The sequence below is a fragment of the Crinia signifera genome, chromosome 2 (genome assembly GCF_055691185.1).
Source record: "Crinia signifera chromosome 2, ASM5569118v1, whole genome shotgun sequence".
In the NCBI taxonomy this organism is placed as follows: Eukaryota; Metazoa; Chordata; class Amphibia; order Anura; family Myobatrachidae; genus Crinia; species Crinia signifera.
In genome coordinates, this window is record NC_139218.1 from 237,883,553 (window position 1) to 237,909,998 (window position 26,446).

General features: G+C 43.0%; 1 protein-coding gene across 1 annotated transcript in view; it reads left to right on the plus strand.

Annotated features, from left to right (window-relative positions):
• The first annotated feature begins 644 nt into the window (after positions 1 to 644).
• Positions 645 to 26,446, plus strand: part of LOC146060650 (merlin-like) — a 91,936-nt gene continuing 66,134 nt past the window's right edge. Inside the window, exons 1-2 of the mRNA XM_083174077.1 lie at positions 645 to 753; positions 3,322 to 3,449. Coding sequence (XP_083030203.1) covers positions 3,357 to 3,449 — 93 coding nt within the window. The 5' untranslated portion in view covers positions 645 to 753; positions 3,322 to 3,356. The remainder of the gene's footprint in view (positions 754 to 3,321; positions 3,450 to 26,446) is intronic.

Below are 26,446 nucleotides of genomic sequence, written 5' to 3' on the forward strand. Positions count from 1 at the left end.
GTCTACAAATTGCATTATTCTGCAAAACCACATCCTCCTTCTGCTGCTGTGGGGGCAAAACTACAGATACAAAACCAAAAGCCGACAAGGAATTAGAGACAAAACTAAAACACAGGGGTAAGTGCACATCTCTAATAACAGTTTGAAAATTTGTGCCTGACTGTCAAAAACACAGAATATTCTTTACTAATTGTTACTTTAATTCAATCTTGTGTGTCTTCCCACAGATATAGCTGTTTTGTTTTCGGGAAACTTGTGTGCCTCAGGATGGAAACATTCCCCTGCATTTTACTTTGACTCACCTCCCATTCCTTACAGGTTATACACATTACTTCCTGCTTATTTATTGGCTGACACTCCTACCATTATTGGCTTAACAATGTGTTATGGATTTCAGCTTGCATATCATCCTGATGTACATAGGAAGCAGTGGAGATCAGTATCAGTAAAATAGGACAGTCTGGCAGAATGACATATATTTGGTGATTTAATGGCTAATAACTGTTGTTTCTTTCATGCATCAGAAAGGCATTTATCCGGACATTATGCAATGAGAAGAAAACTTTTTATTTTCCTGCTGCTTGGCTGCTCAGAGAGGATTATAGTGTAAGACTGTCACCTGGACTATCAATCAGAAGTACTCTGGAACAGGAAACTGCTTATGTTTGCCCAGATGAAAAGAACGTCCCCTCTTCTAAATATGCAACATTCAGGGTCAACATCAAGTCTACCACACATTTGAAAATTGATAAGGTAAAATGCTTCTCTTTGTAGGGATTACAATTGTACTGTAAAAATGTGATGTCTGACTGTAACGTTTACTTAGAGTTTATTTTGACACTGCCTAGTGAACAAATCTGTGGTACAGGCTAGATAAAATACGGTTTATGCTTATTTTGTGTACAAAGCCTGCTGCATACATTACATACTTCATTTGTTGTCATAGAAAATGTGGGAAAGAGACCTTTTATTGTGAACAGATTTCAAAAAGATTTGGTGGATCCAGAATTCCTTTGAGCAAGAAGTGGGGTACATACTGGCAGTTATATCTGCAGATCAACTGACGGTCAGTATCCCGTCATCGGAAACCCGACTGCTGGTGCTCCGACAGGGGGCCAGCCCAAAAAAGCCCCTTGCGGGGCATGATTTTGGATAGTAGATGTACATTGGCTATTTCAATAGCATAGGGGCAGGTGGACTAAGCCTTGAAGAGAGACATAAAGTCCCAAACAACCAGCTTCTGCAATTTTTTTTCAAATAGAGACTGTAACATGGCAGCTAAAAGCTGGTACTTTATTTCTCTGCAAAGCTGAGTACAAAGTGGATTTGGTACAGTGGCGTAACTATAGCACCGCAGCCCCCGCCACCGCGGGGGGGGCGCTGTGCATATGGGGGCGCCGGTGCTATAGTTACACCTCCCCCCAATCCCCCGCAGGCTTAGCTATTTCGCTGGTCCCGGCGGCTCCGTTCTTCTGCTGAAGACCACCACAAAATGGCCGCCCCCATATAGCACACAGTTCTCTGAAACTGTCTGCTGTATGGGGGCGGCCATTTTGTGGTGGTCCTCAGCAGAAGAACGGAGCCGTCTGGACCAGCGCGAAAGGTAAGGCTGCGGGGGATTGGGGGGGGGGGTTTGAATGGGCGGCGGGGGGCGCCCCCCTAACGGCGGGGGGGCACCCAAAACGTAGCTACGCCGCTGATTCGGTATGAAATCCCAACGGTCAAAATCCCAAATGGGTCAAAATACCGACAAGGACAAAATACCGACATTTAAAATCCTGACAGGTTCAAAATCACGACATTTAAAATCCCGACAGGGTCAAAATCCCGACATATAGAAAGTACAGGTGAAACAGTCTACATGACTTTCAGTCGACAGGTGCGAGGTCGACATGGGTTTTTCACTGTTTTTTTACCCGAATGTCGACACAGTCGACATGGACACAGTTGGAAGTGAACCGCAGCCCCTCGCATAGCTCGCTTCGCTCGCAATGCTTCAGGCACAGTGCCTCGCTGCGCTCAGCACAGTATTTTATTCTCCAACCATGCCCTAGTGGATGGTAGGGCATGAAATACTGCCTGTCGGCACATGTCGACTCAACAAACAGTGAAAAAACCCATGTCGACCTCGTACCTGTTGACGGAAAGTCATGTTGACTGTTTCACCTGTACAATCTATATGTCGGGATTTTGACCCTGTCGGGATTTTAAATGTCGGGATTTTGAACCTGTCGGGATTTTAAATGTCGGGATTTTGTCCATGTCGGGATTTTGTCCTTGTCGGTATTTTGACCCATTCGGGATTTTGACCCTGTCGGGATTTTGACCGTCGGGATTTTGACTGCATCCCACTAGATGATGTGTCATCTGATCCAACGGAATAGACCATCATATCGTCTGGTGTGCACCCGCTATGTTGCTAACGATGCACACTCCCACATATAGGGCCAATGGAACACATAAATATTGAGGGCCATGCTGCCGAATGCAGCATGGCCACCACTGTTGCTTCATAGCTACAGTAAACCGGTAACAGCAAATTGCATTTCTAGTACACACCTTCTAATGCTGGGTCCCATTGCTGGGTGCACAGATAATCAGTGTGTACCCAGCCCAAGACTAAGTACATCTCCCCCCAGAATGAGCCTACAGGCCAGTAGTATAGGCAGTGAGGTCACTATAGGGGTGCAAGGTATTTGGACTACACTTGGGTGACACCAAAATGCCAGCAGTGACTGGTGCCACGCTGCACTGTGACATTTCCCTGCATTACTGGGCTCTTGTTACAGAGGCGGTTCAAATAGTGCAGGGTGCAGGCCAGCATCACCGGGAATATGGAGTGTTACCAGACCCAGCGATGCCTCTGGTAAAGAAACATGGGTACTTATATGTTAGTTGGGCGCCCCCTATACTAAGTATGCTCATACCTCCACTATCAATGTTGGCATGGAGTTGATTTTATATAGTGTGGCGAGCGCAGCGAGCCACCGAGCCCGAAGCGTGGCGAGCGGATGCGTAAAACTAAGCAAATAGCTTAGTGGGCGCCCAACTAACATATAAGTACCGAATCATGTTAAGAGACACAATGCATGTGGGCAACAAGGCCCTGTTTTTGGGAATGGCTCCCAGTTACACCCACTCCCCATCTCCAAACAGCGGCTGCCTGTCAATGAAGCTGCGGTTCAGAGGTTTCTACATGCGGTGAGGCAGGACCTGTGTTTCTAAAGATGAATAAGTTAATTAATTAATTTTCTAAATTATGTGATAAGGTTTGTAAAAAATCCTAATTGAAATGAGAATACATATTTTTTTATATTGTAGGAGTTTATTTGTAAACCTACAGCTACGTCATAAATATGTCTGTCTGGGACTTGATGACGAAGAAGCAGCAGAAGACTTTTAGGGTGAAGGTTTTAACAATGGAAGCTGAAATGGAAATACACTGCGAGGTTAGTTTCCAAAGTCATCTGAAAAGCTGTGACCTCATACAGTGACAGTATACATGATGCTATCTGTATTTTATGACATCTGGGACATTATTATTTTCTTTGCAAATGTTGGGCCCCTTATCATGTCTATTGTAATACCAGCTTAATTAGTGATATCATTATTTTCCGATGATTAGATTACAATGGGAGTTGTGTGACATTAGTTGAAGGTAATGGCCTCATTGTAATTACTGCAGTCTGAAAATAATTTGATGTGTAAAGTAGCTATGGATGTGAGCGCAGTGGATTAATGCCTTCCTTGGTGAACATGGTCTTAATAAGGGTCTTCAGGAAGAAAATAGAAACTTTGAACATACAAATGCTTTATTCGTTAGCATAAGGTAATCAGAAAATAATAAATATAGCACCCACACAGAGCTAACTCACTTTTTGGGTCCTCACAAGCCAATGGGCTTCTCTCTGAGCGCTGTATGAGGATTACATCACGGATCCCTCCTAGCATGCCCCGTCACTCTGTGCTTGCACAGAGATACTCCCAGGTCTCAGACCTAGAAGTCCAGCCCCAGAGCCGCATCGCAAAGGATAGCTGTTATGTGGAGATCTGTCCTTTGCATTAATAATCGCATATTGTAACAGGTTTCTTGCTAGAATGCTACAAATATCCACCAGTGACCGACTCTGGGCTTTTTATCCCTGAAGGAGAGGGTCAGCTCAAGCATGATGGGAATGATGGGTGTTAAGTTCTGGAACTGCACCAGGTTCTGACCGATAGAACAGGATCCTTGGAGTAGCTGTAGAATATCAGATGAGGCTAATGTAATTCACTCAGGTTCATGCGATGAAAGGTGGCCACAAAGTCCATGTTTGAGGATAACAAGGGGTCTGAACTCTCCCAGAGAGGTGACAAACAGTTCAGGGCTGAAAAAAGTGCGACTGACGCACGAAACGCATTCATTTTTTTTCCCTTTACCTTTGCTGTTGCACATTATAATCCCGTTATTGTACACACTTATAATCTAGTGCTCATTTTACCCTTTTAAAAATATATATGTACCTTGGTGCCCCAACAAAAGAAATGCACCGATTACAGCTAGTGCAGTAGGTGGTGATAGCAGTCTATCACCACCTACGGGGCATCAATGCAAACTTAATTATATTAATATTAAGTACGGTAAAGTACAGCATTGTACGTGGGGATCCCAAGCTTTAGTGCTGTTTCCCAGGCAGCCTCGCTGCACCTAGGAATCAGCATAATGTATGACACCATGGGTGGCCGAACATTTGTAACCCGGTATCTACTTTTTGTACACTTACCATTGCTCTACCAGCATCTCCCGCTGTGCAAAATATTCCCCTCCCAGTGCAATACACCCCTTGCACATTATGCCACACAGTACAAACCAAAACTCACATTATGCCACACAAAATGAACCAAAACTCACAGTATGCTACATGGAATGAGCTGGGAGCATGGGATTAGATCCTATGACCTCAGTGCTGTGAGGCAGTAATGATAACCATTACATCATCCGCTATATTAACCCAAATTAACTGTTCTATGTTAAAAAATTGACCCCTGATTACTTTATAGTAGAAATATACTGTATATGACATAATTTCTTAGTGAGTAACAGGAATCTTATAACACAGAGTACCCTCCTTGTTGTGCTGAAGCATATGGGAAATAGGTTGTACAGACAGTAATAAGTGTTCTGGCCTCTAACAATAGTGCAGTAGATGGGAAATAAACACTTTCCCATTAACCCAAATTTGAAATGAAAACCGACAATTTCCAAGAACCAATATTAAATAGGGGGTTATTCAGACATCATCACTGGGCTGCTAATTGCTGGAGCCCTGTGATCAGGTACACGCCCCCCTGACAGAGTGCTATAAATTAGCTGCATTGGCAATTGGCTGCAAAACTATTTGCAAGCCGTTCACATTGAATGATTTTTCCATTGGGTGCAGTCTGTGCGTAGCCCAGGACTACGTTAGAAACAGTCAGATCGGGGCCAGAGCTGACATCACACGACTTCCCCTAAAATGCTTGGGCATGCTTGCGTTTTCCCTGACTCTCCCATAAAATGCTGGCTTTCTGCCAATCAACTTGTGAACAGCCAGCGATTAAAAAAAAAAGTAGCAGGATTTTATTGCAGGATGGCCTCGCGCATGCTGCTACAGGCCATACACATGTGCAGTCTGCCGATAATTGCCCAGCGTACGAATTTGCTGCCATGCGATCATGCCCTTAGTATGTATGGGTATAGTATAGATAATAGACAATGTCTAGGTCAACATTCACTAGGTCAATCACTTATGGTCAACATCTACAAAGGATTGACATTCCTTAGGTCGACACTGCCAAAAGGTCATCACATGCATGGTCGACAGTCAAAAGGTCGACATGATTTTTTCATGATTTTTTGGTGTCTATGTACGACATGAAGAAAATATATACATATATATATGTACCGCGTTTCTGCGCATGGCTCGCCATGCTTCGGGCACACTATTATATTCCCACTTGGATAGTAAAGTATGAAAAATACCGTTTTTTTTTAAATCATGAAAATCCCATGTCGACCTTTTGACTGTCGACATGTAGACAATAATACCCCCTTCTCACTGCAGGCAATTTCCCGGGTCTAGCATATAGACCCGGAAATTTGCCTCTTTTTTTGCAGTGTGAACGGGTCGCATACCCGGATCTCATACACGGGTAAAACCCTTCTTTTTTACCCTTGTTTGAGATCCGGGTATGCAGACACGGGTTGAACCATTCTCACTGCATAAAAACACGTTTTAGAAAGCAAATTACCAGGTAGAACTTCTTCACCCGGGAATTTGCCTTGCAGGGAGAACAGGGGTCCAGCGCGGCAGTCCTCTGTATTTTAATGGCGGGTAAAAGCTGTGTAGTTCTTACTCGCAGTGAGAACACGGTATAAGCCTGTCGACCTTTTGGCAGAGTAGACCTTTTTTAGGTTGACTATAAGAGGTTGACCTGATGACTGCTGACTTAGACATTGTCTATCCACTGACTGCATTCCATCTGTACCAGGGCATGGATGATGGAAATGTTTACCACTGATCAAAACCGCTGGAATGACATCTGTAGCCATAATACACTGGCACATGTATAACCAAGTTGAGACAAATTGTCACACAGCTAATTTCTTAAATTAAGTCTACATGTGTGACATAGGTATCATTTATTCTTAACCCCTTCCTGACACAGCCAGTTTTTGCCTTCCTGACAGAGCCCTTTTTTTCAAATCTGACATGTATCACTTAAGTGGGGATAACTTTTTTTTGCTTTTACTTATCCCAGTGATTTTGAGATTGTTTTCTCGTGACACATTGTACTTCAAGTTAGTGGTAAATTTGGGTCGATACAGTCTGTGTTTTTTTGTGAAAAATACCAAAATGTCGCAAAAAAATGGAAAATTTAGCAATTTGCAAAATGTTAAATTTTCTGCTTGTGAGACAAATAATCATACCACTCAAAATAGTTAATAACTAACATAGACCATATGTCTACTTTATGTTGCCATCATTATTTCAACTTCCTTTTAATTTTTTTGGACACTAGGAGGCTTAAAATATGAATAGCAAATTCTCAAATTTTCAAGAAAATTTCAAACACTGATTTTTTTAAGGACCAGTTCAGTTCTGATGAGACTTTGAGGGACTTGTATGTGAGACACCCCCATAAATGATGCCATTTCAAAAACTGCACCCCTCACAGTATTCAAAACAGCATTTTGGAAGTTTGTTAACCCTTTAGGTGTTTCACAGGAATTAAAACAAAGTGTAGGTGAAATTTCAAAATTTCATTTTTTTTGCAGATTTGCAATTTTAATACATTTTTCTAAGGAACACAGTAGATTTTACTAGAGAAATGTGACTAAAAATTGATTCCCCCAATTCTTTTGTTTTCATAAATATCCTATATGTGGCCCTAGTGTGCACGTTGACCAAACCACAGGCTTCATAATAGAAGGAGCACCTACTTGATTTTGGAGCCTCCTTTTTATGAGATTATATTTTAGGCACCATGTAGGTTTCTAGGCACCATAAGATGCTAAAAGTTAGGAACCTCCCCCACAAGTGACCCCATTTTGCAAACTACACCCTTCAGGGAATTCATTTAGGGGTATAGTGTACATTTCAAACCCCCAGGGGTTTCACCAATTTTGATACAACTGGGCTGTGAAAATGAAAAAATGTAATTTTTCATTTTCACAGCTCAGTAGTATCAAAATTGGTGAAACCCCTGGGGGTTTGAAATGTACACTATACCCCCTGATGAATTCCCTGAAGGGTGTAGTTTGCAAAATGGGGTCACTTGTGGGGGGGTTCCACTGTATGGGTGCTTCAGGGGTCATTCAACCAGAATCTGTGCTGCAAAATCCAAATATCACTCCTTCCCTTCTGAGTCCTGCCATGCACCCACCTGGTATTTTTGGGTCACATGTGAGGCATTGCCATACTCGGGAGAAATTGGGGCACAGATTTTGGGGTGCTTTGTCTCCTTCATTCCTTGTGAAAATGAAAAATTTTGAGCCAGATCTGCATTTTTGTGTAAAAAAATTTAATTTTTTACACAAAAATGCAGTTCTGGCTCAAAATTTTTCAATTATTGTATGCAATTTGGACTAGATCGCATCGCGTTGTATACGTTTTGCAATGCAATGAGATGCAATCTAGTACAAAAAGTATGTGCAGCACATACTGTGCGATGACAGATGTGTGTGGGAGCAAGTGCACCGTGTATGGGCACCTTAGGCAACATGCCAGTCATTTATTATTTTGGGACATTTTGGGACAGCAAAATTGCATAACTGAATACTACATGAATGGTCGCTTCATCAATTATTATTGAAGATGATAATCATCCATATGGAATACATCCTATTATGTAGCACACTTGCCTACCTGACCCTCTCCATGAGGGAGAAAATGCTCTGTTCCTGGACTTCCCTGGTAATGTAGGATTGCCATCACCTGTGGTGAAACACCTTTACCTAGCTCCCCACAGGTGATGGCAATCATACATTACCAGGGAAGTCCAGAAACAGAGCATTTTCTCCAGCATGGAGAGGGTCAGGTAGGCAAGTATGTTAAGTGGTCAAGGTGTAAGCTGTCCCTTTAAAGAACACACTTTTAACCCCTTCCCGACATTTGACGTACATTTACGTCATGGTCGGGAAGTACTTCCCGACACATGGCATAAATGTACGTCATGCCATTTAACTGCCACCGCGTCTATAGACGCGGTGACAGTTTAAACATGTCTGCTGTCCCTGACAGCAGACATGTCCCTGCATGCCCAGGGGGGGCTGCGATGCCGCCCCCCGTCGGCGATCGCTGTGATTGGCTGTTCAGTGTGAACAGCCATTCACAGCGTTTTCTGTGTCACCGGCGAATAACGTTCGCCGGTGACACAGGGATCGGAGGTGATTGGTGCTGTAAAGTACAGCACCAATCACCGCGGGGTGTAAGGGTGACACTGGTGTCACCCCACCTCACCCCGCCCGCCCCCAAAGGCCGTGATTGGTTCGTCGGACCGACGAACCAATCACAGCCATGGAGGGGGGTTTAAACTAACGGTGACTGCACTGCAGACGCCATTCCGGTCTGGAATTGCGTGCAGTGCGGTCACCGTGCCTAGCTGCCGCAGTATACTGACCTGAACCTTGCAAAATACTTACCTGATCACTGCCTGGATCTTGCTATATCTTGTGACTTCCTGTGCTGTGTTGTGCTGTGTTGTGCTGTGTTGTGCTGCTGCAGTGTCATCGAGTTATAGATAGAGAGATAGAGAGAGAGAGATAGAGAGAGATAGAGAGGGCTAGTGACAGAGAGTGCTATATTTTGTGCTGCTGCAGTGTGATAGAGTTATAGATAGAGAGATAGAGAGAGATAGAGAGAGATAGAGAGATAGTGACAGATTGTGCTATATATTTTTTATATAACTGACTGCTGCCCCCCCTTTTGTGCTGATCAGTATAAATTAACTGATCAGCAACTTTTTGGGGGCGCAGGTTTTTTTTTATATATATATACCTGTCAGTGCTGCTGCTGCAGTGTAATAGAGTGATAGATAGTGAGAGATAGAGAGATAGAGAGATAGAGAGAGATAGTGACAGAGAGTGATAGAGACTGCTATATTTTGTGTCTGCTGCCCCCCTTTTGTGCACCCCCAGCAACTTTTTGGGGGTGCAGGGGTTATTTTTCATATATATAACTGTCAGTGCTGCTGCTGCAGTGTCATAGAGTGATAGATAGTGAGAGATAGAGAGATAGAGAGAGATAGTGACAGAGAGTGATAGAGAGTGCTATATTTTGTGTCTGCTGCCCCCGCCTTTTGTGCTGATCACTATATCTGAGGTGATCAGCAACTTTTTGGGGGTGCAGATTTTTTTTTTTTATATATACCTGTCAGTTGCTGCCAGTTGCACTGTCAGTTGCACCAAAGGTTGTGCACCTGCTGCCCCTCACTGGTAATCAGTGTCGCATCACTGATCACCTTCAGGGTGCTGTGGGGTCTTTTTTTAATTTTTTTTTTACACACACTGTGATTTTGTGGGTGTCCTGTGGCCACTGTGCGCTGATCAGTGACGTACATCACTGATCAGCTTTTTCGGCACAGGGTTGATCTATTTTTTTTTTTTTTATCAAATTCCTGTTGCCTTTGAGCGCTGTTCAGTGACGGACGTTACTGACCAACATCTGTGCTCAATTTTTTTTTTTTAATCCCTTCAATTTTTTTTTTTTTTAACCCCTTCAGTTTTTTTTTTTTTTTTATTGGGATCAAATTCCTGTATAAAGTATTTTTTTTTCTGCACTACATACACACTACACACTACATACCCCCCGGGTTGAAATAAAGTTTGTACCCCCCCCTACACTATACACGTGTTGAAACATTTCACTACCAGTAACACAAAAATAAAAATGGCATCCCAAATGTCATCCCAAATGTCATCCCAAATGTCATCCCAGTCATCCAGAAGAATGTATTCAGCGGAGGAGGCATATGCCATGCTTGCCTCTGACTCTGACACAGCCAGTGAGGCAAGCGGGGAATTTGAAGGATTCGTCTTAAGCTCCTCTTCCTCCTCTGGTGATGAGGGACCCCCTCAAAGACGCCCCCGTAGAGCAGCTGAGACCCCCCCCCAATAATTGATCTCGTATGGACCCCACCACCAGACAATTTTGAGCCCCAGGTTCCTGAGTTTTTGGCCATGCCAGGAATCCAATTTGATTCCACAGGTCTCAGAGAAATTGACTTTTTCAAATTATTTTTCTCTGATGATTTTATAAATTTAATGGTGGACCAAACTAATTTATATGCCCAGCAGTTTATTGCTCAAAACCCCACGTCATCATTTGCTAGGTGGACCCCTGTAGATGCAGTAGAGATGATGACGTTTTGGGGTCTGGTGTTTCATATGGGCATAGTAAAAAAGCCAGAAATTAGGCAATATTGGAGTACAGATGTTCTGTACAGCACCCCATTTTACCGTATGGCCATGACTCGGGCTCGTTTTGAGATGATCCTTAAATTTTTGCATTACAACGATAATGCACAGTGCCCACCCAGAGATGATCCCACCTTTGACCGGCTATTCAAAGTCAGGCCGGTCATTGATCATTTCAGTGCCAAATTTGCAGAGATGTACATCCCTGAAAAATTTATTTGTATTGACGAGTCCCTTATACATTTTAAAGGAAGGGTTAAATTCCGCCAGTACCTTCCCAGTAAGAGGGCAAGGTATGGCATAAAAATGTATAAGCTGTGTGAAAGCACCTCAGGGTACACCCACATGTTTAGGGTATATGAAGGGAAGGATTCAAGAATTGAACCGCCAGAATGCCCCCCCTCCCTCGTAGGTGTTAGTGGAAAAATTGTCTGGGATTTAGTGCACCCCTTCCTGGATAAAGGTTATCACCTCTATGTGGATAACTTTTACACTAGCATCCCCCTGTTTAAGGCCCTTGGTTCAAGAGGTACAGCAGCTTGCGGTACTGTGCGCAAGAACCAAAGAGGCCTCCCAAAAACGCACATTGCCCAAGTAATGAGAAGGGGTGAAAGCAGGGGAATATGCACCGAAAATATGTTGTTGGTCAAATATAAGGACAAGAGGGATGTCCTTATACTGACAACAATTCACGGAGACAGTACCACCTCCGTCCCTGTACGAGGTACCAGTACCCACACCTCAAAACCTAATTGTATCCTGGATTACAATAGGTACATGGGCGGAGTGGATCTTTCAGATCAGGTACTGAAGCCGTACAGTGCCCTGCGGAAAACAAAAATCTGGTACAAGAAGCTGGCCGTGTATATCATCCAGATGGCACTGTATAACGCTTACGTGCTATTCCGTTCTACCGGCCAGAGGGGGGCATTTATGCACTTTCAAGAGGAAGTCATAAAGGGCCTAATATTTGGGAACCAGCAGGCAGAGGGCCCCAGTACTTCTAGTACTGGCCCCCGTATTGTACCAGGGCAGCATTTTCCTGATGAAATCCCCTCCACTGGAAAAAAGGGCAGGACACAAAAAAGGTGCAAAGTTTGCTATAAAAAGGGAATAAGAAAGCAAACTATTTTCCAGTGTGACACTTGCCCCGACAAACCCGGCCTATGTATAAAGGAGTGTTTTAAAATATACCACACATCTATGGATTATTAGGTTCATAATTTCACCGTGCTTCGGGGGTCTTGCTAATGCCACATAGCACCCACCATTCATTCCACCAGAATCTGAGCCGCAAAATCCAAAAATCACTCCTTCCCTTCTGAGTCCTGCCATGCACCCAACTGGTATTTTTTGGTCACATGTGAGGCATTGCCGTACTCGGGAGAAATTGGGGCACAGATTTTGGGGTGCTTTTTCTCCTTCATACCTTCTGAAAATGAAAAATTTTGAGCCAGAACTGCATTTTTGTGTAAAAAAATGTAATTTTTCATTTTCACTGCCCAGTTGTATCAAAATTGGTGAAACCCCTGGGGGTTTGAAATGTACACTATACCCCTAGATGAATTCCCTGAGGGGTGTAGTTTGCAAAATGGGGTCACTTGTGGGGGGGTTCCACTGTATTGGTGCTTTGGGGGTCTTGCTAATGCGACATAGCACCCACCAACATTCCACCAGAATTTGTGCTGCAAAATCCAAATATCACTCCTTCCCTTCTGAGTCCTGCCACTTTTTGGTCACACATGAGGCATTGCCGTACTCGGGAGAAATTGGGGCACAGATTTTGGGGTGCTTTGTCTCCTTCATTCCTTGTGAAAATGAAAAATTTTGAGCCAGAACTGCATTTTTGTGTTAAAAAATGTAATTTTTCATTTGCACAGCCCAGTTGTATCAAAATTGGTGAAACCCCTGGGGGTATGAAATGTACACTATACCCCTAGATGAATTCCCTGAGGGGTGTAGTTTGCAAAATGGGGTCACTTGTGTTGGGGTTCCACTGTATTGGTGCTTGGGGGGTCTTGCTAATGCGACATAGCACCCACCAGCATTCCACCAGAATCTGAGCTGCAAAATCCAAAAATCACTCCTTCCCTTCTGAGTCCTGCCATGCACCCAAATGGTATTTTTTGGTCACATGTGAGGCATTGCCGTACTCGGGAGAAATTGGGGCACAGATTTTGGGGTGCTTTGTCTCCTTCATTCCTTGTGAAAATGAAAAATTTTGAGCCAGAACTGCATTTTTGTGTAAAAAATGTAATTTTTCATTTGCACAGCCCAGTTGTATCAAAATTGGTGAAACCCCTGGGGGTATGAAATGTACACTATACCCCTAGATGAATTCCCTGAGGGGTGTAGTTTGCAAAATGGGGTCACTTGTGGGGGGGTTCCACTGTATTGGTGCTTGGGGGGTTTGCTAATGCGACATAGCACCCACCAGCATTCCACCAGAATCTGAGCTGCAAAATCCCCAAATCACTCCTTCCCTTCTGAGTCCTGCCATGCACCCAAATGGTATTTTTTGGTCACATGTGAGGCATTGCCGTACTCGGGAGAAATTGGGGCACAGATTTTGGGGTGCTTTGTCTCCTTCATTCCTTGTGAAAATGAAAAATTTTGAGCCAGAACTGCATTTTTGTGTAAAAAATGTAATTTTTCATTTGCACAGCCCAGTTGTATCAAAATTGGTGAAACCCCTGGGGGTATGAAATGTACACTATACCCCTAGATGAATTCCCTGAGGGGTGTAGTTTGCAAAATGGGGTCACTTGTGGGGGGGTTCCACTGTATTGGTGCTTGGGGGGTCTTGCTAATGCGACATAGCACCCACCAGCATTCCACCAGAATCTGAGCTGCAAAATCCAAAAATCACTCCTTCCCTTCTGAGTCCTGCCATGCACCCAAATGGTATTTTTTGGTCACATGTGAGGCATTGCCGTACTCGGGAGAAATTGGGGCACAGATTTTGGGGTGCTTTGTCTCCTTCATTCCTTGTGAAAATGAAAAATTTTGAGCCAGAACTGCATTTTTGTGTAAAAAATGTAATTTTTCATTTGCACAGCCCAGTTGTATCAAAATTGGTGAAACCCCTGGGGGTATGAAATGTACACTATACCCCTAGATGAATTCCCTGAGGGGTGTAGTTTGCAAAATGGGGTCACTTGTGGGGGGGTTCCACTGTATTGGTGCTTGGGGGGTCTTGCTAATGCGACATAGCACCCACCAGCATTCCACCAGAATCTGAGCTGCAAAATCCAAAAATCACTCCTTCCCTTCTGAGTCCTGCCATGCACCCAAATGGTATTTTTTGGTCACATGTGAGGCATTGCCGTACTCGGGAGAAATTGGGGCACAGATTTTGGGGTGCTTTGTCTCCTTCATTCCTTGTGAAAATGAAAAATTTTGCGCCAGAACTGCATTTTTGTGTAAAAAATTTAATTTTTCATTTTCACTGCCCAGTTGTACCACAATTGGTGAAACCCCTGGGGGTTTGAAATGTACACTATACCCCTAGATGAATTCCCTGAGGGGTGTAGTTTGCAAAATGGGGTCACTTTTGGGGGGGTTCCTAAATTTTAGCATCTTATGGTGCCTAGAAACCTACATGGTGCCTAAAAAATAATCTCATAAAAAGGAGGCTCCAAAATCAAGTAGGTGCTCCTTCTATTATGAAGCCTGTAGTTTGGTCAACGTGCACACTAGGGCCACATATAAGATATTTATGAAAACAAAAGAATTGGGGGAATCAATTTTTAGTCACATTTCTCTAGTAAAATCTACGGTGTTCCTTAGAAAAATGTATTAAAATTGCAAATCTGCAAAAAAAAAGAAATGGTACTTATGTAGTATCTGGGCTGCCGATTTTTTGATTGTATGCCTTAAGGCATACAATCAGATGCGATGCGATGCGATATCGCATCGCATCGCATCCGATATCGGATGCGATATCGGATGCGATGACCCGATTTTTCCATAGGAATCAATGTTAAAATGATTCCTATGGAAAAATGGGTCCTTTTCATACCCCTACTATCCAAGTGGGCATGGAGTTGGATATAAACCTGTGGCGAGCGTAGCGAGCCACCGAGCCCGAAGCGTGGCGAGCGAAGCGAGCCCCGCGAGGGGACGGTATTCGTCCCCTCGCGGGGCTCGCTTCGCTCGCCACGCTTCGGGCTCGGTGGCTCGCTACGCTCGCCACAGGTTTATATCCAACTCCATGCCCACTTGGATAGTAGGGGTATGAAAAGGACCCATTTTTCCCATTGAATTCCATGTTAAAATGGACTCAGTCCATTTTAACATTGATTCCTATGGAAAAATCGGGTCATCGCATCGCATCGCATCGCATCGAATCGCATGGTCGCATGCGATGCGATCTCCCGATCCGACCCGATTTTGAAATCGGCAGCCCAGATACTACATAAGTACCAAAGAAATTTTGAAATTTCACCTACACTTTGTTTTAATTCCTGTGAAACACCTAAAGGGTTAACAAACTTCCAAAATGCTGTTTTGAATACTGTGAGGGGTGCAGTTTTTGAAATGGCATCATTTATGGGGGTGTCTCACATACAAGTCCCTCAAAGTCACATCAGAACTGAACTGGTCCCTTAAAAAATCAGTGTTTGAAATTTTCTTGAAAATTTGAGAATTTGCTATTCATATTGTAAGCCTCCTAGTGTCCAAAAAAATTAAAAGGAAGTTGAAATAATGATGGAAACATAAAGTAGACATATGGTCTATGTTAGTTATTAACTATTTTGAGTGGTATGATTATTTGTCTCACAAGCAGAAAATTTAACATTTTGCAAATCGCTAAATTTTCCATTTTTTTACGACATTTTGGTATTTTTCACAAAAAAACACAGACTGTATCGACCCAAATTTACCACTAATTTGAAGTACAATGTGTCACGAGAAAACAATCTCAAAATCACTGGGATAAGTAAAAGCAAAAAAAAGTTATCCCCACTTAAGTGATACATGTCAGATTTGAAAAAAAGGGCTCTGTCAGGAAGGCAAAAACATGCTGTGTCAGGAAGGGGTTAATTGTCCATAGTGGCAGCCTGACTCGTATTGACATTGACATGGCTCCATACTTATTAGTGTAATGTAGCAATGATGTGTATACATCTAAAACTTTCTCTTCATGACTAATACAAGTGTTCTTATATTACCTTTTCATAATAAGATACAACCTGTTAAAACATGTATAGTTTTGTTGACTATCGTGCTGGTATAATGGAAAAACGCTGAAGGCACTTCATAATAGCATTACATTAATGCTTGTTTCCCAGTTTAATAATACAATGATAGGAGAGTCAATCTAAAGAAAAATGACAACATAATAAGCTGAAATCTGGAGACCCACCTGTAGAGATTACACAGGACCAGACCTGAAAAATCTGTATCCACTTATTTATTATTTAGTTTCTTATACAGTGCTCACATATTCCACAGCACTTTACAGATAATATTGAACAGTCAGATCAGTCCCTGGCCCAGTGGAGCTTACAAACTATATTCCCTACCACATGTACACACACACACACACACACACACACACACACACACACACACACACACACACACACACACACACACACACACACACACACACACACACACACACACACACACACACACACACACACACACACACACACACACATTCTAGGGTTAATTACCTACAAGTATATTTTTGGATACCAAAGTATCCGAAGTAAACCCATGCAAGCACAGGGAGAATTTACAGACCATACCATACATAAGCCCCATCATAACTTTACAGAACAACTACTGGGAGCAGGAAGATAGATACAGGGAGCATTCTAAGAAAGTGCCAAGTGCTTTTCTGTGTAGCAGGATGCCTCTCCGGGCACCTGCCCAAGCTGGAGAGGGTGCCACTGGGGCATAGGCTTGGCTCTACATATCCCTTGCTCTGGTTCTAATAAACCTAGAAATCATCACTTGACAAAGGTTACAAGTTTTCCTGGAAAATCAAATGTATTATCATTTCCCACTTTAACAATTGAAGATACATACCCTCCAACATGACCCATTGCATTCGGTACACAATGCTCTGCTCCTGGACTTGCCTCTTAATGTATGAGTGACATCACCTGTGTGGAACTAGGTAATTGACGAGAAGAGTGTTTCAACGGCACTCATACATTAAGAGGGACGTCCAAGAACAGAGCATTGTGTACCGAATGCAATGGGTCATGTTGGAGGGTATGAAGATAGCAAGTGGATGACTTAATTTGATGTGTGGGCTGTGTCAGAGCACAGGGGGTTACAAGAAGCAGGCCCTGCTGTTGATTTGTTTAATTAGTGACAGCTGGTTTCTATCCATTTGTTAGTGCCTGAGATTCCCAAATGTACCCTTGCCTTCCTGCCTGAGACACAGAGTGCCTGCCAACCCTGCTCTACCCTGTATTGTCTATTCTGCTACTCCCTCCTGTCCCTGCCCAAAATCCTGGTCCTCACCCGATTCCCCACTACTTCCTCTCTTCTAGTTTGTATTGTCTATTTTGATACTCCCTCCTTTCCCTGCCAAAATCCTGGCCCCCTCACCTGATTCCCTGCTCCTTTCTGTCTTTATTATTCATATGACAGAGCATTGTGTTTGCAGTGCAATCTGGAACTCTGCATTACCATACACATGGGTGTTTATTTACTTAAGGCCCAATACACTATGCGATTTGGGCCCGATTTCAACCAATTCTGGATGATCAGGTTGAGAAATCTGGTGAAATCGTCTCAAGTCTCAAATTGTCGGAGGTCAGACAGGCTGCACATAAGGTAAATCGTATGTGCAGCAATCAATGGGGCAGATGTATTAATCTGCCTATAACGTTTGGCGAATAACGATTCCCGCTTCTCCAGCATAACGTGGAGAAGCGGGCAAACGTTATAGGCAGATGTATTAACCCCATCCCAGCTGATAAGGAGAGCCGTTATCCCCAGCGTGAACGGCTCTCCTTATCGTCTCCCTCGCCGCCCCGCACATGCGCACTCACTCTCCCCCCCCCTGGCCGGCTATCTGGGCATGCGCGAGATCTCGATAAAACCGCGAGATCTCCAGTGCAGCCCAAGCCAGACGCAGGGCTAGCGTTGTCCCCACAGTGGGGGATAGGACAACGCTAGCCCTGAGCTGGCGAAGCGGCCGGGGCGAATAAACGCCTTGAAGGCTGTTAATACATCGCCCCGGCCGTTAATCCCTGGGGGAGATTGCAGGGGACAGCCCCGCCGAGTTACGCTGTCACTAGCGTACGTTAGGTGCGCTAGTAATACATTAGCAAAATCGTAATCCCCCCCAGTTAACCAGCGTTAAGTGCATTTTTGCAATTAACGCTGGTTCATACATCTGCCCCAGTGTCACATCACCGGTGCTTTTAGTACCCAAGATGTATCACATCCGATACAGTCTATAGGGCTGTGCCAGTGGTTCCGCACCAATGGCACACACCTATCTGCAAAGCGGGGAATCACCAGTCAGGACACTGAGCAGCAGGCAGGAGATTTAAAACTCCAATACAAAAGAATGGGCGGCCGCTGATTGGCTGAGAGCGCTCTCTTGCTCTGCATCCCCTGATTACATAACGTGCGCCGATACACATTATCCCTTCTCTCCCATAACGACACATTAAACATCTGCATCAATGTTATCTAATTATATTTATTCAATTGGGGGACACAAATATGTTTATTTTTCTTGGTGGTGTTATGTACCATGCTCACTATATTGTATGGCAATATTGCAATGCTCTGCATTGTTCTGAAGTAGTGTAGTACAGACACCAATACTTCATATGACTGTACTTACATTATTTCTTCTCTGGGTATAAACTCTATACCACAATGTTGTTATGTTTTTTTTTTTTTTTTTGCAGAGTGCTTTAAATATGCCTCACATGTTGCTGTACTCAATAATGTAACTGAACATTTTGATTTCAGCTGTCCTCTAATTTATTTCTGCCCCTCTAATTAGTTACGCACCCTAAATCTGCTGGACACACCTCTTTAGCTTTGTGGCTGATTGGCTGTATTTATATACAGCAAGCTCAGCCGATTTCTGGTGTACAAATAAATTCTCCATCAATAGGACTCTGCTGTATATGGCCATGAGTTCTTTGGAGGTGTGCTCAGCATTCGTACTGCTGAATTCAGACATGAATTCAGCAGAAAATACAAATGTAAAATACTGATCATTTTCCAATCGTATTTAGCTGAAGCCTGCACAGATCAGTGAGATCCATGCAGGCTTTTCTGGGTAACAAATAAGAAAATTAAATGAACAATTTAAAAAAATGGTGTCCCCTCACAAGCATAGCCAGTCCTGGTTTCTTGAATACCGTAAAAAAATGAAGTAGGGGTTCTCTGTATTCAGGGGTCAGCTTTGAGAAAGCTTACAAGCGAAATGCGCATTGGCAGCATGTCTCTGTCGCTGCTGGTCTAATTACATGTTTCCTGTACTATCTGTAGACTATGTGAGTGTACTGAATACTGTGTGATGATTATATGTATTAGTCATTAGAGGGGTGCACACACCCGAATAGCCTGCTTAGGACTCTGGGGTTGATCTAATAAACATCAGGTTCTAACCCGTGGCTACAGCACACTATACCTTGTGAAAAACTCTGCGGGAGGTGTAATACAAATGTCGGGATATGGTTATTGGGTCACCACCAAATAGTTCGACATGCAGATAGGTCGACATGCAGTAAGGTCAACAAGACTTTAGGTAGACAGGGTCATTAGGTCGACATGGTTTCTTTTGACTGTTTTTTTGAGCCGACATGTGCCGACAGGTGGTATTTCATGCCCCACCATCCACTAGCGCGTGGTGGGAGAATAAATAGTGAGCCGAGTGTAGCGAGGCACTGTGCCTGAAGAATGGCGAGCGCAGCGAGCCATGCGAGGGGACATGGTGGTACGTTTCCGTGTCCATGTCGAAACAACATGTGCTGACAGGCAGTTTTTTACTGCCCTACCATCCACTATTGCTGGGGTTGCCAACTCCAGTCCTCGAGAGCTACTAACAGTTAATGTTTTCCAGGTCTCCTCACAGAATCAAAAGTGAAGTAATTAGCTCCACCTGTTGATCTTTTAAAATGTCAGCAAGTAATGAGTGCACCTGTGCAGCAGCTAGGCTGTCTGGAAAATGTAAACTGTTGGTATCTCTCGAGGACCGGAGTTGGCTACCACTGCACTAGGGCATGGTGGGAGATAACATGGCGAGCGCATGCGGTGGTACATTTTAGTGTTTATATTGACTGTGTCTACATAAGGGTAAAAAAAAAGTCGCTTTTTTTTTCACTGTCGACCTTACCCCTGTCGACCTTATGAGCATGTCCACCTAACCCATGTCGACGACTCATGTCGACCTTCCCGCATGACGACCTAGACACATGTCAACCTAAATGCATGGGGACCTAATGGTGTCGACCTAATGATTGTCTAACAACTTGCTGGTGACCAACTGATCCACACCCCAAACACCAGGCTGCAGATCGTGGCTACAGCATAGTAAGAACCAGTGAGAGAGCTTGAGGTTGACCTCAACAAATAAGGGCTTCATCCCATGGCTACAGCATATAAAAAATGTTATGAAAGCAAGCCATAAGATTAAACTCTTCATTGCAGTGATCATAAAACCCTGAGCATAATCTTTTAGAATTAATATATGCTGCACAAACCAGAGCTATATGGAGTACAGAGGTAGTGAACATTGTGTGATGTAAATACACATATAAATTGCGAGAGGTGCATGTACACCTGAATAACTAACTTCTGTGTGAGATTATGGGTATATATACCCATAATAGTTGCTCAGATTGTCTATCTTACAGGGACATATTTAACAACTAAAAGTAAAAATGTTGCATTATGGACTAGCAACATAAGAGATGTGTAATATGGATTTATAAATGTATATGCCTTGTACTGATGTCTAATTCGCTACGTATTTTAAAACTTTTGTAAATGTTTTTTTCTGTTGTATTTAGTTGTAATTAAATGCAGCCGTGCTGACGTAGCGCTCAGTGGTGACGTCATTGTGGGCGTCCCCTGACGTGCTCCAACGGCAGTGGCTGTTTGCACATGGTGTGGGGCATTTAAAATGCTTATATCCACTTTGTAACTTGTATCCTGATGAAGAGATAAGAAATAAAATCTCGAAACGTTGATGACGACATAAAGGCTGTCGACTACTTTCTTGCTGTTGTGAGTGCCGCCTGATCTGCGAAAATTGTATGTGGATCCCTTTGCTGGGATACCTGGAAGGCACCCGGCTGATGATTTGGAGAAGGAGTGCTGATTACATCCAATCCTGGTTATAGCAGTCCTCCAGTTACATAGTTTATTCAATTGCTAACTCTGGTACTCACCAGGAATTTCTTTCTATTTAATGGCTGTACTTATCTACAACAGTCAGGCTGTGCGATGGGGTCCAATGTGGCCCCATCGTACGCAAATGCCTACATGTGTTATGTCGAAAAAAAATTATTCCAAGAAGGCCCTAACGCCAGTAGGGTGTTAATGTACTTAAGGTACATTGATGACCTGCTGATTTTATGGACTGGGACAGAGCAGGAGCTAAAAAACATCTTTATTGAGCATAACAATAGCGCTAGCCCTGTAAAATTTACATATGTAATGAGTAAAAATGAAATTAATTTCCTGGATGTAAATATTAAGCAATGCCAAGATGTATTATCCACTTCTATTTATATAAAGGATACGGACCGGAACACAATCTTAAAATTTGATAGTTTCCACCCCTTACCACTTAGGAGAGGCCTTCCCTTCTCACAGATGCTGAGGTTGAAAAGAATAACGAGCGATGCCCAGCAATTATTGGTAGACTTGGAGAAAATGATTGAGAGATTTGTAGTGAGGGGATATCCCTTGAGAGTACTCATCAAGGCGAGAGACAAAGTATTATCCATACCAAGATCTAACTTGTTAAAAACTAAAAAAAACACTATCACTGATGACAAAAAATTACCTTGGGTGAACAGGTATTCCATGTCCAGTAATCAGATGACTAAACATGTCAAACAGTTTTGGCATTTGATTACTGTAGACAAGGATTTAAATTCACTACAGAATACCAGAATTATGCCAGCCTATACTCGAGATAAAAACCTCAGAGATATACTGGTAAAGCTGGATGTAACTGAGATGACAAAGTCTCCAACACCTGTGCATTTTTTAACACGCCCGAAGGGCTGCTTTAAGTGCATAGGGTGTACTACATGCAGTGCCATGCTTACCGGCAATTACATCAGTCACCCTTATACAGGTAAAAAATTGGCCATTAAGTTTCCTGTCACGTGTACTTCTAAGTTTGTTGTATATGTTCTGTCTTGTCCATGTGGATTATACTACGTGGGCAAGACAGAGACTCAGTTTAAAGATAGGATGGCTAACCATCGTACAGCCATCAGAGCTGCTATTCGACATGGTACTAGTGATCAACCAGTGGCAAGACACTGTGCTCAAATGGGTCACAGTGTCGCAAGTATACGATCTAAAATTGTTGATCACATACCTGTGTCGATAAGAGGCGGCAATCGGGTTAAACGTCTGTTACAAGCAGAGTGCAGATGGATATATAAACTTGAAGCACTTGCCCCCAAAGGGTTGAATGAGCATACAGGGTTAAATTGTTTTATATAGCTAATATATGATGTGATGTATTACAGTAAACTCGAACTTGTTATATAATTGCCCAACAACATTAGCTCCTTTGGATATGTTAAAGTATATCATCTAACAATAATTAAAGGCATAATGAGATTGCATACAATAGGGAAATATGTATGCCTATAGTAATGAATTTAGATAAAAATTGTTTATTTAAAAATCTGCTTTCTATGTGTGTATGATATGTACGTTGTATGTCTTTTTAATCATGTTTTAGATGTGTCCACTTTGCACTTTTTTATGCACTTGCACTTTAATTAGACATGTGTACCAGCTTGTCCTCTCTAGTACGGGGACGGTGTGTCATAGCGGCGTCTGTACTGTCGCCTAGCAACACCTTCGCTTAAGGGTTGTGTATGGGTGACGTCACACGCTGGGACGCGCACTGACCTCCAGGCCGGTACGCTGTGTGTAGCTGCGGCGTGTTAGATGTTGCTTAGCAGCGCCCCTAACAAGGGCGGGGGCTGATGACATCACACGCCGCGGCATGCACGTGGGCTGAGACGGAGAGTGGACGAGCTGGCGCACCTTCATACACAGGTGAGATTGTTTTATGGTATGATTAATTGTGGAGGAGGAGTCACTATAGGTATAGGTATATATACCCTTCATTGTACACTTGTGTGCTATCCCTGAGGACGAGCTTGTAGGCTCGAAACAATTGTTGGATTGTTCATGCTTTGCTGAATAAAGAAATCACTTCTGAAGTCTCCAAGTGACGCCCCTGCTTCTTGGTGAGCTGCTGTGCTGTATATATATATATATATATATATATATATATATATATATATATATATATATATATATATATATATATATATATATATATATATATATATATATATAGTAGAGGAAAAGGGCACTCACCATTGAAGTAAATTTTCACAAAGTCCGCACTCAAGTAGATATCTGTAGATGGGGGGTGCTCCTACCGATGACCAAACATCCAAGTATATAACATCCCAGCAGGAGACACAGGATGGACGCCAGGTTGGTTATCTGATGGATTTATCTTTTGGCTGTACTCTATCCTGATGATGGTCCTTACAGGACCGAAACGTCACGTTACGTCGGTATGTCAGCTTACTTGTGATGCTATGGAATAAATTTCAGTTGAAAATTTTACTTCAATGGTGAGTGCCCTTTTCCTCTACTATATACTTGGATGTTTGGTCATCGGTAGGAGCACCCCCCTATCTACAGATATCTACTTGAGTGCGGACTTTGTGAAAATTTATATATATATATATAGTGTACCTCGAGGAGGCACTCCCAAGGGCTTAGCAGGGGTAAAGGTGTAACGAATTGTCAGCAGACTGCGGTGCCTTCCTGAAGCAGATGTTACTCTGCTGTATGTAGTCTTCCGGAGGCGGCACTCACTCGAAATAAAACACACCAGACTGTGGGTAGCTTAAGACCAACGTTTCAAGGCCGTCTGGCCTTTTTATCAAGGTGCAAAAAAGAGATACAGACATGTGCACACAAACAACTTAAATAAATTGGCTGCCATCTCTGAGCTTCCCCAGGACTGTGGGTTGGGTACTATAGACGTGACCAGCCTATATACCTGCATCCCACATGATGCAGGTATAGCAGCTGTGCAGTCTCTCATCACAGATAATGTGTTATACACTGGCCCTAACATTCAATTTTTTTTGCAGCTTTTACATTTAACGTTGAAACGCAATTATTTTCTATTTAATAACAAATATTATTTACAGTTACGTGGCTGTGCGATGGGGTCCTCCGTGGCCCCTTCGCTAGCCAATGCTTTTATGTTTATTATTGAAAAACAGTTGTTTCTTTCTAATCCGTTAACCAAGGGTGCTATAATTCTTTACACCAGATATATAGATGACCTCCTGATCTGCTGGTCAGGAGGGTCACAAGCACTTACAGAGCTCATCGTTAATCATAACCTTACGGATTCCCCAGTGAAATTTACCTTCAATATCCATCCATCTCATGTCCAATACTTGGATGTAGATATTAAAATCATTAACGGTCATTTTTCAACTTCTTTATATTCCAAAAGCACTGACCGCAATAATTTGTTGCTGGCCAATAGTAACCATCCTGCTCCCCTGAAAAAAGGTCTCCCCTATTCTCAAATGCTACGTGCATATAGAATCACCAGCGAGCCAGAGGAGCTAGAACCAGCTTTGGATTCTATGATTGGTAAATTCATCGACCGTGGTTATGACCGATTGGATCTGGTCGGCATTAAAGCTAAAATCCTGGCGCTGCCCAGACCCGATCACTCCTTGACAGCAGCTCTTAAAACTGATAAGAGCAAAGATAAATTGATTTGGGTCAACACTTACCACCAAAAAAGCTCAGCCATCAGTCACAGTGCCAAAACCCATTGGCCGATTGTAAAAACCGACCCTTTATTGCCATCATTGAATAATAAATCCATCATGTGCGCATATACCAGGGGGCGCAATTTACGCGACCTCTTGGTAAAAAATGATGTCAACTTCCCACCTAGTAGATCGACCTTTTTGGGCAAACCTAAACTGGGTTGTTTTAAATGCTGTGGCTGTGCCACCTGTAATTACATGGTGGCTGGCGAGTTTTTTCACCACCCTTACTCTGGCAGAAAATTTTCCATAAGGCATCGGGTAACATGTTCCACAAGATACGTCATATACCTTATTTCGTGTCCCTGTGGCAGACATTATGTGGGCAAAACAGACTGCGCCTTCAAAGAAAGGGCAGCAGCCCACAGGTCTGCCATCAAAGCAGCACTCATCTCCGGTAACAGTGAACAGCCTGTTGCGCGTCATTTCGCGCAGGCTCGACACCCCATAACCACTTTACGGTACCGGATCATAGACCACATCCCACCGTTAAAACGCGGGGGCGATCGGTCATTATTATTGCTCCGAGCTGAGTGTAGGTGGATTGACCGATTAGACACCCTGGCACCTAGGGGGCTTAATGAATATTTAGGTCTATCATGCTACATGTAACGTTTTTTCTTCCAGGTTGCGTTGTATGATGTTGTACTTGTTTTTATAAATGCCGCATTTCAGTATATATATAAAAAAGAGTTCCGGCTATATATTTGTATATGAAACCCTTTCGTTTGGTATATTATGCTGTGGTTATCTGACAGGTTACGTCCCGTCTTTTCACTAGTTGTTTTTATGTATCACCTTGGTTACTGTTATGCATGTTCTTGATTGGTTTCTTTTATACCTTGTGACACAGGTAAAGCTTCACGCCTCCTGACGCAATGTGACGTCGGTGACGTCACCGTTAGACGCCCGGCGGGACGTGGCGGGAGAAGTGAACCAGATCCACAGGTATTTAAGTTGTTTGTGTGCACATGTCTGTATCTCTTTTTTGCACCTTGATAAAAAGGCCAGACGGCCTTGAAACGTTGGTCTTAAGCTACCCACAGTCTGGTGTGTTTTATTTCGAGTGAGTGCCGCCTCCGGAAGACTATATATATATATATATATATATATATATATATGAAAAGGAAAGGTATAGAGTGCGCTCAGTGATGTCCACCACCTTAGGATTACAATTATCCGGCAGACAACAACAGCTGTATTCAGACATTGGTGATACAAGATCCGGTTTATAGGATCCAGAATAAAGTCATTTCTGGCACACAGTCTATCCTCAAAACAGGATACATCCCTTAAACATGTGTTTTAAAGGATTTTGAAACTGACCCCTGATGAAGTCGTATATGACGAAACGCATCGGGTATTTGTTTTTTAAAGATCTGCAATCCGAAACCTGTGTCTGAAAAAAAAAAAATTATTTTTATCAAATTTTAAGTGT